The sequence below is a fragment of the Phyllostomus hastatus genome, unplaced genomic scaffold, assembly GCF_019186645.2.
Source record: "Phyllostomus hastatus isolate PE091 unplaced genomic scaffold, TTU_PhHast_1.1 phas_contig_1, whole genome shotgun sequence".
NCBI classification, from domain to species: Eukaryota; Metazoa; Chordata; class Mammalia; order Chiroptera; family Phyllostomidae; genus Phyllostomus; species Phyllostomus hastatus.
Window position 1 is genome coordinate 4,236,306 of NW_025333498.1, and position 17,863 is coordinate 4,254,168.

The window sequence follows — 17,863 nt, forward strand, 5'->3', positions numbered from 1 at the left end:
ATAATAATAAATCACCAAATATTCCACCATTAAAATATACTAAAAAATGCAGAATCTTCTGGCTACCTCAAAAGTACAATAAACAGTCAATTCCAACTAAAGATTCCATGGAAATTTCACTGAGAAAGGGATACATGAAATGGGCCTTACAGCATTCATTGGATTAACAGATTTCAGGTGGAAGCTTACACAGCATCATGAATAAAGTTATAAAAGTATAAAATACAGGATTTCACTCAAGATTAGCAAGTACTCTAACATACCTGGGAAATGGGATTCATGGAGAAGAGTGGAGAATCATCAAACTAACAAAGGAGACTACAACCAAATTATCAAGACGGATAAATGCTAAAAAACGTAATAGCTCCAAATTACCAATAAAATGAAAGCTTAAAGGCTTTCAAACAAATTACCTTTTCAGCTCTACATTTTAGAAGGTTAGCTCTGACATTAGCTTGGGAAAGGGGGAAAAGATAGGAAGAATGATGTTATTAGGTGACTACTGTAATAAGAATTACAGAAAGCCTGAACTTAGGTACTAGTGATAGAAATGGAAGAAGTATTATCAAACATGAGAACAGCTGGGCAAGTCTTCAGACAAGAGGGGAAAAAAGAGAAAACAGTGTGAACTCTGTTACAAAGCCTAGGTATCTAACAAAGTCTACAGAAAGAATGGTGTTATCAACTGACAAGAAGATCCCTAGAACAAAGAACAGTTTTGGAAGAAAGAGAGTGAGTTTTGACTTAGATTTAATTCCATAAATTTGAATATTATTTGAGAGCTCAACCTACAAGTGTCTAGAAGGCTACTGAAAAAAGGAACTGTATAAATAAAGGACTAACCATTGAACAATTATCAGTCCCTAACACATAGTTCTGTTTACTAAACACTCTATCAACTGCCTAATATCTGCCAAGTAACAGGATTACAGAAATGAATTGGAAGATACTCTATCTAGGCCTTAAGAAGGTCAGAGTCTGATGGTGATGATGGGGCAAAGACAGATATAGAGTAAGTTCAATAAAATATGGTAAGATGAGAGCACAGAAGAGGGGCAAGATGAGATTATTGAAAACCTTTCTGGGAAAGATACTTAGGCTGACGAATAAAAGTCGATAAGGTAGAAACCTAAAAATTTTTGCTGTCTGAAACATACAAAGCATCATCTAATTAGTATTCATTCCAAAAGTGTTTAAGCTTTATCTAATCAAAAGGAAACAACTAAACCTATTAAAAATAGGAATATCCATTACAGCTCCTGGGCCAGATCCAACCTGCTGCCTGGTTTTATAAATAAGGTTTTTGGAACACAGCCTCATATTGTCTATGGCTACTTTCCTACTAAAACAGAACTAAGTAGTTGTAATAGAGAATACAAGACCAAAATATTTACTCTCCGGTCCTTTACAGAAAAAGTTAATTAATTCCTGCTCTAGAAAACAACTAGTTGGCATACTTCACAAGAAGTCATTTAATAAATATTCTTAAAAGCAAGAGACTGAGGCAGGGGGACTGTTGTACTTTGAAAGACAAAAGAAACCTTGATTAGTCCCTAGAGGAAAAAAAGGCCATAATACATATTTAGAGGTAATTTGGGGATATTTATGTATTGATTAACATCATATTTTTAAATTAATGTTCTTAAGAGTGTTGCTGGAACTGGAAAAGCTGGTCTTCCATTTCCCATAGAGAAGAAAGTAAAACGGATGACCAGCTTTTCTAGTTCTATTTATTGAATAGTCCCTCCTCCAACTAATGATGTATCATCTCACCTCTGTCACTCATCAACTAGTCATTCAACTGTGGTTTGATTTCTGGGTTCTTTAAGCTATTCCACAGAGATTAACATTGGTTAATAAAATTATAGGTTTCAGAGGTACAAAATTCTGTAAAACATCACCTGTATATTGAACTGTGTTCACCACCCAAGTCAAGTCTCCTGCCATCATCACACAGTCTTAATTAATTACTACAGATCATGATAAGGCTGGACACCTGCAGGCAAATCTTCCTCTGCCTTATTTGCCTTTAGAATATTCACAGATCTTCTCAGTCCTTTGATTTTTCTCTATGTATGTTAGAATTCAGGTCAAGTTCATGAAAACCCTGTTGTAATTCTGAAGGGAATTACATTAAACCTAGAGATCTATTTGGAAAGGATTTATACTTTCATGCGATTAAGTTTCCCTATTTATGAACATCAGATATCCATTCATGTATTTTGTCTTTCTTCAAGGTTTTTGTGTGAGCACGACTTCTGTGTATGGTTTTACAAATAATTTGTTCCAAAGTAACTTATGGATTTTTTCTAGTATATATTTTTAAATATTAACTTTTTATGTCAATTTTATATCCAGCTACCTTCTTAAAGTCCTATTTTTTCAAATGACTATAGACTTCTGTGTTATCTCTGTAGATAATCACATAATGTTCAAATAAAGACAAATTTCCCTCAAAAAAAAAAAAAAGCATTGCTGGTATTATACTAATAGTTATGTAGGAGCATGCCCTTATTCTTAGGATACCTGTGCTGAGTTATTTAAGAGTGAAGTGCCATGATTTCTACAACTTAATTTCAAACAGTTCAGAAAAAAAAAACCACACATACATGTATATATGTGCATGTAGAGATACATATACTTTTAACTGTCTATCTAGACAGGTGGATAAAAGGCAAATGAGACAAAATATTAATCAGGAAAATAAGTGAAAGATATCCAGATACTTGTTTATTCTTGTAACTTTCCTGTAGACTTCAAAATTTCAAAGTAAAAAATTGGTGTAAAAATCAAGTTACCCAGGCATAGAGAGATTAAGATGAGAGGCAAGACAGGTATTATAGATGGACATAAAATTAGTGCTAATAACTTGAAGTAAACCTGGGGGCCCCCTCTAATTCTATGATTACCCACAAGAAGTTTATCAAAAATACATAAAGCATTTTAAGTGTGCCCACCTCCCACCCCAGGTAATTTAGAAATCATTTTCTTCTAATGACCAAATATTAGGTAAGAATTTATGCACTGAAGTAAGACCTAGAACTAACAAGGGAGAATAAGTTAATTCTAAATACAATATATGCATATAAATGGAGTAACAAAGCAATGTTTAAAATAAAATTCTACAATATAGATTTTTAAAAGAGAAATGACCCATTATAAAAATCTAAGTCATAAAGCAGACTCACGTTGCATTACTGAATCCAACATATTCATTACCAGCCATCTTATTCAAAAACTGCATCACCTATAAAACAAAATAAAAAAGTATCAGTATCAAATAACAAAGACATAATTTAGTGTGAAAACTGAATTCTAAATTGCACTTACATAGTCAAATTTTTCAGCATTATTCACTCCTTGCTGTAAAGAAATGAGACATAAAAACATTAATAAAGGCACCATCACAGTTAAGTTTTAAATGAACATCAAAATTTCAAACTATCATTACAATTAATATACTGCACATTAGTACTTTAAAATCTAGGAAATACTTCTAAAGTAACAATATTTACATAAACTATATACATATTTTTCATTAATACCCATATGTTGAGAATGGATCTGAATTATAAAGGGAATGCTTTATTTTAAGTATAAATTTACCCAATCCAAAGTTACAGAATTTTAAATACAAGTTACTCCAAATCCCCTTATCTTTCATGACAACAGATAATCTGCTAGAAAATGTTATTTATTTAATTTCATAGTTTAAAAAAACTTAAAATAAAGTTTTACCCTTAGAAAAAATTAATATATATATTATGGTTTAAATTAAAAACAATTTACTTGTATTTTTAAAATAACCTTAAACCAATATTAGAGTTAGAAAAATGAGTTATGTTACAAAATTAATTTTTTATAATTCTAGTATATGCAAATATTCTTGGATAGATTTCTCTAGTATAGAGAAAGCTCTAGTTTTAATATATCACTTGTTATATAACACAACTTAAACTAAAAAAAAAAAACCCTACATTTCATAGTCTCTAAAAATAGCTACATTTGTATTTAGCATTATTCCAATTCAGAACATGGAAGATGTATTGTTTCATCACTTCTATTTCTGACATGTTAGCTACTGCAAATGTCAGTAGGCAAAACCTATGTAATGTAGATCAGTTCAAGTAGCCAAATGGTTTCATTTTACCTCAGTGAAGTTTACAAAGCAGTAAGGTGTAGATCTGAAATCAAACGTATTAATTGGTGATATGCACCCAAGAGAAACAATACATCTCTAATTTTTAAAACAGGTTTAAAATAAAATTCAAAATTATAGTTTTAAAAATGAAAAATTTCAACTTTACCCTCAAAAAAATCAAAAACATTACATTTAAAATTTTATTATGAGGCAAAACCTCTATCAGAATATTATTTGACTGAATAAAGCCAGGTTCATTCTCCACTTTGTAAGTGAATTAGAATGTGGCTGATAATCTGTGAAACCTTACAAATCAACTTATTTAAGGAAAGGATGTGCAATCACACAATCAGTTGCTGGAAAGAATACCACACTGTTTCATCAAAATTAGGTATTAACAAAGCTTAAACAAAGTAAGGACAATTTAGCTACAGCCATATTGTAATCATTATATATTTTCTCTAAAGCATCCTTGGACATATTTTATGTTTTCTTTCCTTATAATACACCAGAAATAAAAATGTAGAAATGTAACTCCAAAGCTGTTCAATGAAAAATAATTAAAAGAAGAAATTACCAACTTCATTGAACTGTTGCAGTTGTCAAAATATTCCATAGATCCTAATGCTGTAAAATATGTAACAACATTTAAACCACAAAAACCTTTTCAACCTTTGAAAAAGCACAAAAGAAAAAAAAAACAACTCTTTTGGAAAAGGATGTCAGCATTTGCATTGTGAGGTCACATGAATAATTACTGGTTATACAATTAATCAATGTAAAACAAGTTATACTGAACTTTCATTCTCTGACCTAAACTGTGCCCTAAAATTAATACAAGCTTTCTCTATTTAGCTGTCGAGTTTGATAAAAAACAAAAAAACTGTTTCAATTCTAGACTATGGTCACATTCATGTTTTTTGTAGCTTACTAAATTCCAGTATGAGTAAGTTTTGCTTTTGCTTCTATGCTATTTTTAAAGAAACCATTGATATTTACCAATGCCTATCATACAAATTTGGGTAAGCTACTTGAAATGTTCTAGGCAAAACAAAATTATTTGAATGATTATGTTGACTCAAGTCTCTCCAAAACTTCCCCATTTAAATGTAAAAGCACTTGATTAATGTTTGTTGTTCTTATTACCTATCCTGGAAATAGCATTTAACTTAAGTCTATAAATATATATGCTCCGGTATTTCTTGGAAAGATTTCATGTACCTCAGGGATACATGGAATCTAACAATCATTATAATAAGTCATGTTATTTTAATTTTGAAAAAGTTACTGTATAAAGTTTATTTGCAAAGATATTAGAGAAAAAATACACATACAAAATAAACTAGAATAAATACCCTCCAAACAAAAAAAAAGCAAAAATATGAAACGTTAAAAAAAAAATCCATCATAATTATCAAGTAGCAAGTTGCAGCAGTGTGAAGAAACAAATGTCAGCCCTGGCTGGCGTAGCTCAGTGGATTGAGCGCGGGCTGCGAACCAAAGTGTCGCAGATTCGATTCCCACTCAGGGTACATACCTGGGTTGCAGGCCATGACCCCCAGCAACCGCACATTGATGTTTCTCTCTCTCTCTCCCTCCCTTCCCTCTCTAAAAATAAATAAATAAAATCTTTTAAAACAAAAAAAGAAAGAAACAAATGTCAAAATTAAAGATGGGATTAGGTACATGGGGGCTGGTTATACTACTCTATTTTGTGTACATTTGAAAATTTTCATGAAACATTAAAGTAAAAAAGTTTACTTGCTAATGATTTCTCAGGCTAATTTACAAAATTGTTCCTTAAGAATATTTTTTTCCTTCTTAAAACAGTAATTGATTTTTAATTAGTTCATGTATCAAGAGGTATTTTCTATCACTAGAATGAGTATAGTTCTCTCACTACATTAAATTTTTACAGATGTAAAAGTTGAGAAACACTGCTGACAGTTGATGAATAGATGGAAATAGAAAAGGTCTTATCAACAGTCACTCAGTATTTTCCACATCTACCTCATACAAAAGTCACAGTAATCCTCAAAAACTATGCTTAAGGCTGCCACTAAAAGTAGCAACTTGATTAAATCCTCTTTCCATTTTGCTGAAACCAGAGAACTAGAAACAACCTGGTATACAAGAGGACCTGTTCCCAGTCATTACAGTGACTCACACCCTCAATATCACTGACTCCACTATTTCAAAATGTTCTCTTTTGATGGTACCCAAGATGTTTTTAGCACCCAAAACAGTGTACTACAGTAAAATTTGGGACATGTGAGAAGTATAGCTTTTTTCTGGAAAATGGGAGGAAGTCTGGACCAAAGGCAGGTTAACTTTTTAAAAAAAATGCATATATGAAAACTGAGATTTGGAAACTGATAGTCTAAAACTATTAATGCCACTTTTTCTCCTGGAAAAAAAAATTCTACACCTCTGGATATATGTTTATCCCAGCTTTAAATCACTGTGCAGCATTAATATCTATATATAGGGTTATTTTTATCTTGAAAAAGTTACAGTAGAAATAGCAGAAAAACTTTTAAAAAATAAAAGACAAAATATCTTTATACCTGCTTTTACAACACACTCATAAATTGAACCATGTATTACACATTTTAACAGGTGAAAATATCACAGTTAACAGGGATAAATTTAATATAAAAAAACTTAAAGTCACCATATTAATCAGTTTTTGTATGCAAATCACAACTCCATTCATATAGTATGGAGATGTAAAAGCCAATTGACAATTAGAGATGGTAGAGAAAAGAAGCGTAAGAGGCAAAAAGAACTGAAAATTTTATAAAATACTCTCAGTTTAATCTTGACATACAAAATGCTTTAAAACTGAAAGTAAATACCTGGAGGATTACAATAAATATTACAGGTGATTAGCCAAAAAATAAAGCAACAGAAAAGTAAATTCTGTTGCCAAGAAATTATCTAATTTCATTTAAAAGAAACCTCAAATACACCAACTGATACAAACATGAAGTGAATAAACCAATGTAATCCTTTCTTAGGAATACCAGCAAGTCCAAGGCATCATCCATTGCTCCCCAGAGCCACAAACTACCCTAAAAATGTGGCTTACAAGCAAGTCCAACAGGTTATTGCTAACATAACCAAACTGAGCATTACATACATATTAAATTTGTCTTGATTTTCATGGAGCATGATTAAACTGTTTTAAGAGACAGAAGGAAAAAACTATGACTTTTTTAAATTAAAAAATACTTTTGATTTTAAAAAACTGAACTTCTTCAAGTGACAAAAACTGGAAACTACCACTAGAATAGATACACATAAATGAGGACAATGTAACTTTTTTACTTTTAAAATAAAAAAGCAAAACCCCTGGTTGGTGTGGCTCCATGGATTGAGCACAGGCCTGTGAACCAAAGAGTAGCTGGTTTGATTCCCAGTCAGGGCACATGCCTAGTATAGGATCTCCAGTAGGGGTTGTGTGAGAGGCAACCATACATGGATGTTTCTCTCCTCCCTTCCCCTCTGTCTATAAAAAATAAAATAAAATCTTAAAAATAAAATAAAATAAAATAGCAGAAGTATGGCAACAATCTTGTAATATGTTGTCCTCATTTTCATATCCTAACGCTTGAGTTATCACCAGACCTAACTTTTAAACTTAAACTAGTGGAATTTTTACTATTAGAAAGAAAAAAATTACACAAGGATACTGCTATTTTATCCAGAATAACTGTGCTCCTTTCAAATTTACTTTTCCTCTTTCCTTTAAATCAAACAACCACATTATCATCATCAAATAAAACAAACTGCATTGAAAAGTATTCCCTTAAATTTAGTAGCTACCATAGAAAAAAAGTATAGTACCTTCATTTTTTTTAAATTATGTGCATTTTATGTACAAAATGACATTTCTTTTATTAATGTATTTACCTATGTAGCTTTGTTTAAATTTTTAAATATTGGTGGTTTCCTATAAGATTAGTAGTTAAGAATTTATGCAACAGGTTCCTTCTGTCCAAATCCTCCTTTTTTCCACAATCTGCTAATCCTTTTGAACATTTGCTCTGCCTCTTCCCCCATTTCCTGAGGATCACCACCAATCCTACAAGGAGAAAATATCAATACTACAAAATTATAATATAAAGAGTCTTACTAAAGACTCTACTTAATTTTTTTGTGTGTGGGAGGGGAAGTAACATGGAGAGAATATTTTAATAGCACCATAATAAAATCTTGAATTTTGAAAGAAAAATATAGCTTTAAGATCATTAACTAAAAGAGCTAAAAAAAAGAATTCATATCCAGTAGCCATGGTAAAATACCAAAACTCTGGGTACTCAATGCAAGCTCCTCGAGAAAAGGCTTGGGTCTTATGGATACTAAGTACTGACTAAGTCTCAAGAATGTCTATATGCACCACCAAAAATTAGATGTGACTTTTATGTCAATAAATTTGTATGTTTGTATACATTAATTTTCAGAAAATAAAATTTCTGCTTCTTGGACAATATAACCATGCCAGGTAAAGTTAAAGATGTAATTAAGAGAAACAGCAAACAGAAAAATCAGGTGATTTACCTCAAGCCCAATTCTGTTGCAGTTAGAACCTATTCAGTCTTAGTTTCCTCACTGCATCTATATAAAGTGAGAGGGCTGGGCTTGAAGACCCTTTCAGCTGCAGATTACCTCAATTTAAAGTACCAATTCATAAATATGATATGATCGAATAACTTCTAAATATCACATACAATTAATTATAAAAGTTGTGAATTCTTTTTTAAATGTGTAAGAACAGTATTGTATTGATACACTGGGGCAGTCAGTTCTACAGAGGTATATATCAGGCTTACCCCTCTAAGATTTAGATAAAAACACACACACATACACAGAAACCCTATGAAACACCTTCTAAAAACAAATCAAAATAAAAATGCAAAGAAAGTGACATTAAATATGAACCATACCCCAAAGACTCATTTCCAGTAAATTTAAAATCACTGATCAAATTTATAAATACAAAGATGACTCAGTTAAATTTTTGCACTGTTGGATACTGAACCACATTTGTGTATGTGTTTTTTTTGAAGTTTCTAAGTGCTCACATTAATATGGCTCAATGTACAGTTATAGACTGTGAATGAAGATGGTAAGTAAAACCAATGAAGTGACAGTATGATATGACCAGACATGCATTTCCCACATGCAGTATTTCAGTGTGGTATATTACACCCATAAATCATTAAACAGAAGATGATTTTAACTGCATGCAGTTGAAGAAGGCTTCTATTAATCATTTACATATGCCCTTTCTTGAAAATACTATTGTGCCATGTAAATCTTTCTCCAGTGTAAGAGTTCTTAAACTAGTATCCATGGATTGACTTCAAAGGGTTTGGGAAATCCCAAAAATTTATATAAAATCATGGTATGTGAACATTTTTTTCTGGGAAAATCTAAAAATGGTTCAGAAACATTCTTGCTGTTTTCTCATCAAGCATTATTAACACATACATTGTATTAGTATAGCTTTGCTTATCTCTATTTTAAGTTACTTGTTCAAATCTAACAATTATTAATAAAAAATTTTTTATTGCAGTATTTATTGCATTTCATTGTAAGGGCCCGTTTACTTGGTATATACTCCATACTATCATGTAAGCCACTTGAAGGCAGGACTGTGCCTAGCACATACTCATATTCCAATTTTCTACCATAAACAATTAGTTTATTTTCACCTCAAATGATGACTTTTATGTAACAGTCATAAAAACTAGATAGTATAATGGAAAAAATGAAAATTTCTATAGCTTATTAAAATCAGTTACATTAAAAAATAATATTTGGCTATAATATAATATCTACCTCATCAGAGTTACAAGGATTAAATGGGCCAATAGCTTTGAAGCATTTTCCCTAAAATAACAGCTAGACATATATATTCTTAAGATAGCAGTCTTCTACTTTAAAGGCAGTTTCTTATGAACATACAAATTTCATGAAAATTAGCAGCAGATTTATAGTATTTAAAGCAAATGAATTTTTATTAATTGGGCCAAGGGCATAATTTATATTCAAACATTCTTTGTCTAATCAGGATATCCCATTCTCAGTAATGCATCTACAAAGCCATGGATTTTTTTCCCAAGCTTGGAATAAACAGGCACGGGTTTACTAAGGAAAGTAAATAAATGTTCCAAATGCAAATAAAATTTACTTGAATATAACTAAAATTAATAATTAGAAATTAAAACCTAAATAGCACCATACAACAAAACCATTTTCAAATACTTATTTCAAACATTAGAGCTTCCAATTATTAAGGCAAACCAGGTACTTAAAAAAAATCCAAAACATACAATGCAAACCAAAGCATAAGAAAAATAATATAACTTAATAATTGGAGTAAGTCCTTCTTATTTTAGTTATTATATGACTGAAGTAAAACAAATAAAACAAATTCAAGTGAAAATTATAATTAAAGTTTATGAAAATATAAAAAAAGGCTTGAAATATTCAAGGGTAAATGTACTTTGTCTTAACACAAAGTACCAGAACTTGTTCCTATATATGTTGATGACAAACATTAAACAGTAAATGTTTTTAACTCTGTTTACATTTATTCTAAGAGAGCCAAAAGGAAGAGAAACAAAAATCAGAACTTTAAAAAGAAAAACGTCTGTGCCTATTGTTTAGTAGAGACTTCTTTTTGAATTTTTACCAGATCTTCAGGCCAAGAGTTAACTGTTGAAATTTACAATGAGTCATCTGTTTTTAATTTTGCCCTTAAAATTACATCATTTATTTTTATATAAATAAATCTTAATCTTATACCATAAGATTAATTTTTTTAACACCAAAAGAAAACTTTTTATAGTTCTACATAATTCAAAATCCACCTTTATGCCTTAGTTATTAAAAAATTTACTAGGTTAAAGAGAAATGTCAACATTTTACCTTTATTAATGAAGTCACAACAATTGCTCCAGCATTTACCATAGGATTATGTGGCTTATCTGTAACATATAAAAGCAATAGCATTATTTCAAATACCTGATAGCATTTTCTGTGACACATAGGTTCTTTCCATGAAGATATATTTATTTCTTTATGTAAGCCATTGTTACAGTTCCTTTGGGAGTGTGGGAAGGAGTGTGGAAGAAAACATTTAAACTCACTTGCATATCAAACCAGTAATACACCTCCAGGAAGCTGCTATAATAATTATACAGGCAAACGAAGATTCGTGTACAGAAAGGCAGTAATTAGTAGTGTAAGAGCATATCCAAATTTTCTAATTCTGCTTTCTTTTTAGCTATTTGACCATGGACAAATAATTAATCTTCACCAAGCCTCAATTTTCCCATCTGTAAACTAGGAGTAATAATAGCACCAACACCTCAAGTCAGTCATAATCCTTAAATAGAGGATTCAGTCAAGATGGCAGAGTAGGTAAACAGTACTGGCATCCTCCAATGATCAAATCAAAATTAAAACTGAACTACAGCACAACCATTACTGAGAACCGCCTGAAATCTAGCTGAAGAGAAGTCCTGTAACTCAGGGTACACAGTTCAAGAAGCCAAATCAAGACTGCTAGGAGGGGTGGAGACTTGAACTGGCTGGTCCCCACACCCAGGTGTAGAGGTTAAAAATCAGGAGGGCTATTTCAGCTTCAGAGGTGACTCCAAAAATCGAAGGGTCCCAGCCCCAGGAAGAGAAATCCGTATAACTTCTGGCTGTGAAACCAGTGGAGATTATAGCTAAAATGGAGGGCTGCTGGAATGCCAGGCAATTCTTCTTAAAGAACCTGCACTCGGGCTTACTTAGACTCACTCACTTGGAGCTCCAGCACTGGGGCAGCAGCTCAAAAGGCAGCAGCTCAATACAGGGAAGAACTGAATTGTCTGGCTTTGGGGCAAGGGCTAGAAGGGCACCTTTCTCACCAACAACAGTGCTGGAAGAAGCCACTATTCCTTTGCTGAGCCCTCCACTACAGGTACTGGCAGGCACCATGTCCGAGTCTCAGTCAACCTGATTATCACCATTCAACCCCATGTTGGTGATTCCCTGAGACTCAGTCCCACCCAACTTGCAGGCCCACCCAAGTCAATTCCAGGTCGCTACTGCTTTTCCATACAAATGGCCTCTCTTGACTCATATTGTGGATTTTCCTGAATTCTCTCAAAGGTTCACAAACCCCAAAGAAGCAGCATCTGGCTTCAGCATGCCACATACCTCTAACTAAGTAGCCCAGGTGCACAACTAGTGGTACATTCGCTGCTTGGCTACTCACGGACACCTCCAAGTGCAGCACAAGTGGTAGCCCATCACTTTGTAGCTCGTGACAGATGGCCCCAGGCAAGGCATAGGCATGAGGCAAGGCAAGGCAAAGCTAGAGGCCTCATCCCATGAGGCCTCAAAGCTAGAACACCCAGTAGCCAGCATCAGACCATGCCAGAGAACCACCCAACCACCTCCACGAGCAACACACTCAAGGAGTAGACCAGGCCAGTGCCAGGAGACCCAAATGAAGCAAGTTCTGCTCTGTGGGGCTGGCTCCTGCACAGCAGCAAGTTCACTATAACTGGTCATCCCCTTAGCCAATTGGCCTGGGGGTCAATCCTTCCCATTGACATGCCAACTGCAATCAAGACTCAATTACAACAGGAGGGTGCACACAGCCCACATTAAGGTGGGGGAGGGGGGTGAGTCTGGATTGCCTGGCTTGAGTGGCCAGGGAAGATGAGCTACTGGGCCCTACAGGACACCTACCACATAAAGACACCCTAGCAAGACTGAGAGATATAAAATATGCTCCAAATGAAACAATAGGAGAAATCTTTGAAAAAAGAACTGAATGAAATGAAGGCAAAGAAACAACCAGGTACAGAGTTCAAAACAATAGCTTTAAGAATGCCCAAGGAACTTGATGAGAACTTCAACAGCATTAAAAAAGTACACAGAAACCACAGAAAAGCAGTAAGAAATGACTATAATAACTGAAATGAAGAATATACTAGAAGGAATCAACAGATTAGATGAATCAGAGGATCAAATCAGAGATTTGGAAGAGAAGATAGGAGAACACACCAAGTAAGAGCAGCAAAAAGAAAAAAAAATTAAATAAGGATAGTTTAAGGGACCCTTAGGACAACATGAAATGTAGTAACTGTAACAAGTGTGAAGAGTACCAGAAGAAGAGACACAGCAAGAGATTGAGAACCTATTTGAAGTAATAATGACTGAAAACTTTCCTAACCTGGTGATGATGAACCCAAACTGACCTCCAACAAGGCACATCTTAATTAAAATGCAAAGGTTAAAGACAAAGAGAGAATCTTAAAAGCACCAAGAGAAAGACAGTTACCTACAAGTGAGCCTCTATAAGCCTGTCAGCTGATTTCTCAACAGAAACTTTGAAGGCCAAAAGTGAGTGGAAAGAAATATTCAAAGCGGGGTTCTGACTGTCGTAGCTCAGTGGATTGAGCACGGCTTCAAACCAAAGCATCGCAGGTTCAATTCCCAGTCAGGGCACATGCCTGGGTTGAGGGCCAGGTCCCCAGTGGGGGCCACATGAGAGGCAACCACACATTGATGTTTCTTTCTCTCTCTCTTTCTCCCTCCCTTCCCATCTCTAAAATAAATAAATAAAATGTAAAATAAAAAAATAAATAAAATAAAATAAAATAAAAAATATTCAAAGTGATGAAATAAAGGACCTACAACAAAGATTACTTTACCCATCAAAGCTATCATTTAAAATCTAAAAACACATAAAAAGCTTCCCAGATAAAAAGTAAAGGTGTTCATCACCACCAAATGAGCATTACAAGAAATGGTAAAGGGTCTTCTTTAAAAAGAAAAAAATATGAATAATAAAATGGCAATAAATATATATCTATTAACAATTATTTTAAATGCAAATGAATTAAATACTCCAATGAAAAAACAGGGTGGCTAAAAGGATAACAAAACAAGACCCTTATAGATACTATCTACAAGAGACTCATTTCAGTCAAAGGACTCACACTGACTGAAAGGGTGAAAAAAGATTATTTTGTGAGAAAGGAAATGAAAGGAAAAAAAGCCTGAATAGCATAGCAATACTTTCACTACACAAAACAGACTTTAAAACAAAGACTTCTTGAAGTTGATAGTGATCAAATCGAGATAATAATTGAGAACAAAGTTCTACCATGGCTGAAGACAGCCTACATACTCAAAATATCCAATCCAATAAAGTTATTGGTGAAAATGAAAAAAATGTGTTTTTTATTTTATGGAAAAAACCATATGGACTTTTTGGCTCAATTGATTACATTTTTACTCATGATATGGCACAAATGCTAAACAAAAAAACTGAGGGTACCAAAAAAATTTATTTGAACTTAATTCCTAATTTATCTGTTTGTGGTAGTGATTAATTTCTTTGGGGGAAAAGAAAGTCTTACCTAACTTGACAAATCCAGAAGACTTAAGTTATTGCTACATTAGTCTTCTCTTTGAGTTTTAAGCAAGTAACCTTATGAGATATGAGCTTATGGCTAAACAACTCTGAGCTCTGGAAAACAGCCTGGCAGATTTTCCAACTGTTAAATAGTTACCATATGACCCACCAATTCCTCTGCCAGGTATATAATTAAGAGAAATAAAAATATATAGGCACACAAACACTTGTACACAAATGTTCACAAGAGCATTATTGGTAATAGCCAAAAAGTGAAAAATCCAAACATGCTGATAAAATGGATAAACAAAATGTACTATTATCCATACAATGGAATACTCATCAACAATGGAAAAAAATGAAGGACTGATACATGCTATAATTTGAAAGCACCTTAAAAACATGCTAAGTGAAACAGACTGGCCATAAAAGACAAATTATATGATTCCATTTATACAAGATGTCTAGAATAGGTAAATCTATAGAGACAAAAACTAGATTATTAGTTGCTAGGAGTAGAAGAGAAATGGGTACTGACTGCTGATTGGTGCAGGGTATCTTTTGGGGGTAATAAAAATGTCCCAAAATTGATTGTGGTGATGGTTGCCCAACTCTATGAATATAATAAAAGCTACTGAATTTAACACTTTAAATGGTTAAATTATATGCTATGGGACTATCCCAAAATATGTATCTCAAAAAAGCTGTTAAAATTTTTAATTAAAAAAAAAAAAAATCAAGCCCTGGCTGGCCTAGCTCAGTGGATTGAGTGCGGGCTGTAAACCAAAGTGTTGCAGGTTCGATTCCCAGTCAGGGTACATGCCTGAGTTGCAGGCCATGACCCCCAGCAACCACACACTGATGTTTCTCTCTCTCTCTATCTCCCTCCCTTCCTTCTCTAAAAATAAATAAATAAAATCTTTTAAAAAAATCAGTCCTGGATGGTGTGGCATAGCAGATTGAGTGCCAGGCAGCAAACCAAAGGGATGCCGGTTTGATTCCCAGTCAGAGCACTTGCCTGGATTGCAGGCCAGGTCCCCAGTGGGGGGCACACAAGAAGCAACCACACACTGATGTTTCTCTCTTTCTCTTTTTCCCTCCCCTACCCTCTCTCTAAAAAAATAAAACAAAAAAATCTTTAATAAAAAAATCAATCAAGACAAAAAAATTGGGTAACTGACAGTCTAACAGTTTCCCTCAATAGCTATGCTTTGAACCCTGTACATTTTGGGTTACCCATTATAATAACTAGTTACCAAAGTTAAAATAAAACTTAGTATAATATCTGAGTGTTGCAATCAAGATTTCTCCCATTCCAAATTATACTAAGAAAAGTTTGCTTTCTCTGGGATTACATGCAATGAGAGCAATTACTGTCACATAAAAATAGTACATGGCAAGAGTAAGCCAAGAAACAAACATTTTCTAAAAAAAATTTTACCCACTGAAAAGAAAAACCACATGCAGACAGAGAGTAGGATATGGAAATCCAGCTATGCTAAATTAGTTTATACTTGTTATTGTGTAGATATTCATGTATCTGTCCTTTCCTTTCCTTTTTTTTTTTTTTTTTTGACATTATCAGGTTTATACTCTAGTGCAGTGATTTTCAATGTGTGTGCCACAAGAATTTTTAGAACATGCGATACCTGCCTATTTAGTCAGGGGCACTGATCTCTTTTCCCCTTAGACTGTCAAATAAAAAAAAATGACAACAGCCAACACAACAACAGCCGCCCAATAGAAATGAATCAAAATTATACCTATTTTTTAGTCAGATAAGCAAAAAATATATTTTTTGCTGTGCCACAGAATTTTACTAATTAGTTTACATATGCCATAAGATGAAAAGGTTGAAAATCACTGCTCTATGGGCCTAGGAGGCAGCTAATATGTATATTTCAAATGGTATCACATAAATGTAGACATTTAGTATTTTCTAAATCATAAATAGTCAGTAATTACTACAGAAGCTACATTCAAGATCTTTCAAAGAACACTAAAACATTTCATGGCATGACAGATCAATTTCAGACCTAAGAGACTGCTCACTCTACCTTTGGCTCAAAAGCCAGATAGCTGAATGCCTAGAAATACACGAGAGATATTATAACACAACACCAGCATTTAATGAAGTATAAAACCTCATACTAGAACTTATGACTGTAAAATCTACCTTTTTTCCTGCTCTGCCATAAGGAAGGGAAAAATGAAGAGTTTGATTTAGAATTTTTAATTAAAAATATTTGTGACACCTGGCTGGCACAGCTCAGTGGATTGAGCACAGGCTGTGAACCAAAGTGTCGCAGGTTCGATTCCCAGTCAGGGCATATGCCTGAGTTGCAGGCCACGGCCCCCAGCAACCACACATTGATGTTTCTCTCTCTCTCTCTTTCTCCCTCTCTTCCCTCTCTAAAAATAAATAAATAAAATCTTAAAAAAAATCTTTTTGACAGCAGCAGTAACACTTAATCTAAATAATAAAGGCTATTATTTAATGACAAATATTAGCTTAGAATAATGACAAAATGGACATGGGCAACATTTAAATTTTATGGGCATATTTTAAACTAAAATACACAAAACTAATGCTACACATTTATTCTTGCTCCAAGGCAGTAACATGCACAAAGTTCTTCCATGTTATATTTTCAAACTGCTAAGAATATGAACTTTAAAAAGATGTGGTTCATATTCAGGCTATGTCAAAGCTAAACATATACTAAATATTAAAAAGCATTAATGTTCAGTTTAATATGGATGTTTGTTTTTGGTATTATACTAGAATTTTATACAACCGTATAAAAATTAAAATACAATTCTCTATTTAGTTTAATCCTGCAATGCCCACTTACAACCACCCAAACTTCATTATTTCTATAAAATTCAGTCCTATCATCCTCGTGTATATTAATTTAGCTCTTCATTTTCTAACCTGCCACACTTATAAAATAACACATGTATCTTGGTTTCTGTCATTTGCACACTTATAATTTAGCAGTATGCAATACTTGAGTTTGTCTCTTTTTCCATGTATCATTGTATTAGCAAGGTAAGTTACTCCAAGAATCAAGGCCCATATACACCCTCCATACCTGTTAACAATGCAAGGGAAGAAGGTTATAAAAACTGTTAACCTAATTTCCATTACAAGGTAGAAAAAGACTTTAGGAGATTGGTGGCTTCCAAACTGCACCTCCATCAAAGTAAGTTATTTCTTCATTTATAATAGAAAAATATCAGCCAACTATCTGCCACAGGATTAAAATTTTATATGCTATAAAGTATTT

At 33.3% G+C, this 17,863-nt stretch overlaps 1 protein-coding gene across 3 annotated transcripts in view; it reads right to left on the reverse strand.

Moving 5' to 3' along the window:
* The window catches only part of GLS (glutaminase), an 81,481-nt gene that overhangs the window by 38,950 nt on the left and 24,668 nt on the right, over positions 1-17,863 (reverse strand). For all 3 annotated transcript variants that reach the window (XM_045820550.1, XM_045820641.1, XM_045820713.1), the window contains exons 7-9: positions 11,081-11,139; positions 3,331-3,363; positions 3,189-3,247 (exon numbers count right to left, since the gene is read on the reverse strand). In XM_045820550.1, coding sequence (XP_045676506.1) covers positions 3,189-3,247; positions 3,331-3,363; positions 11,081-11,139 — 151 coding nt within the window. The remainder of the gene's footprint in view (positions 1-3,188; positions 3,248-3,330; positions 3,364-11,080; positions 11,140-17,863) is intronic.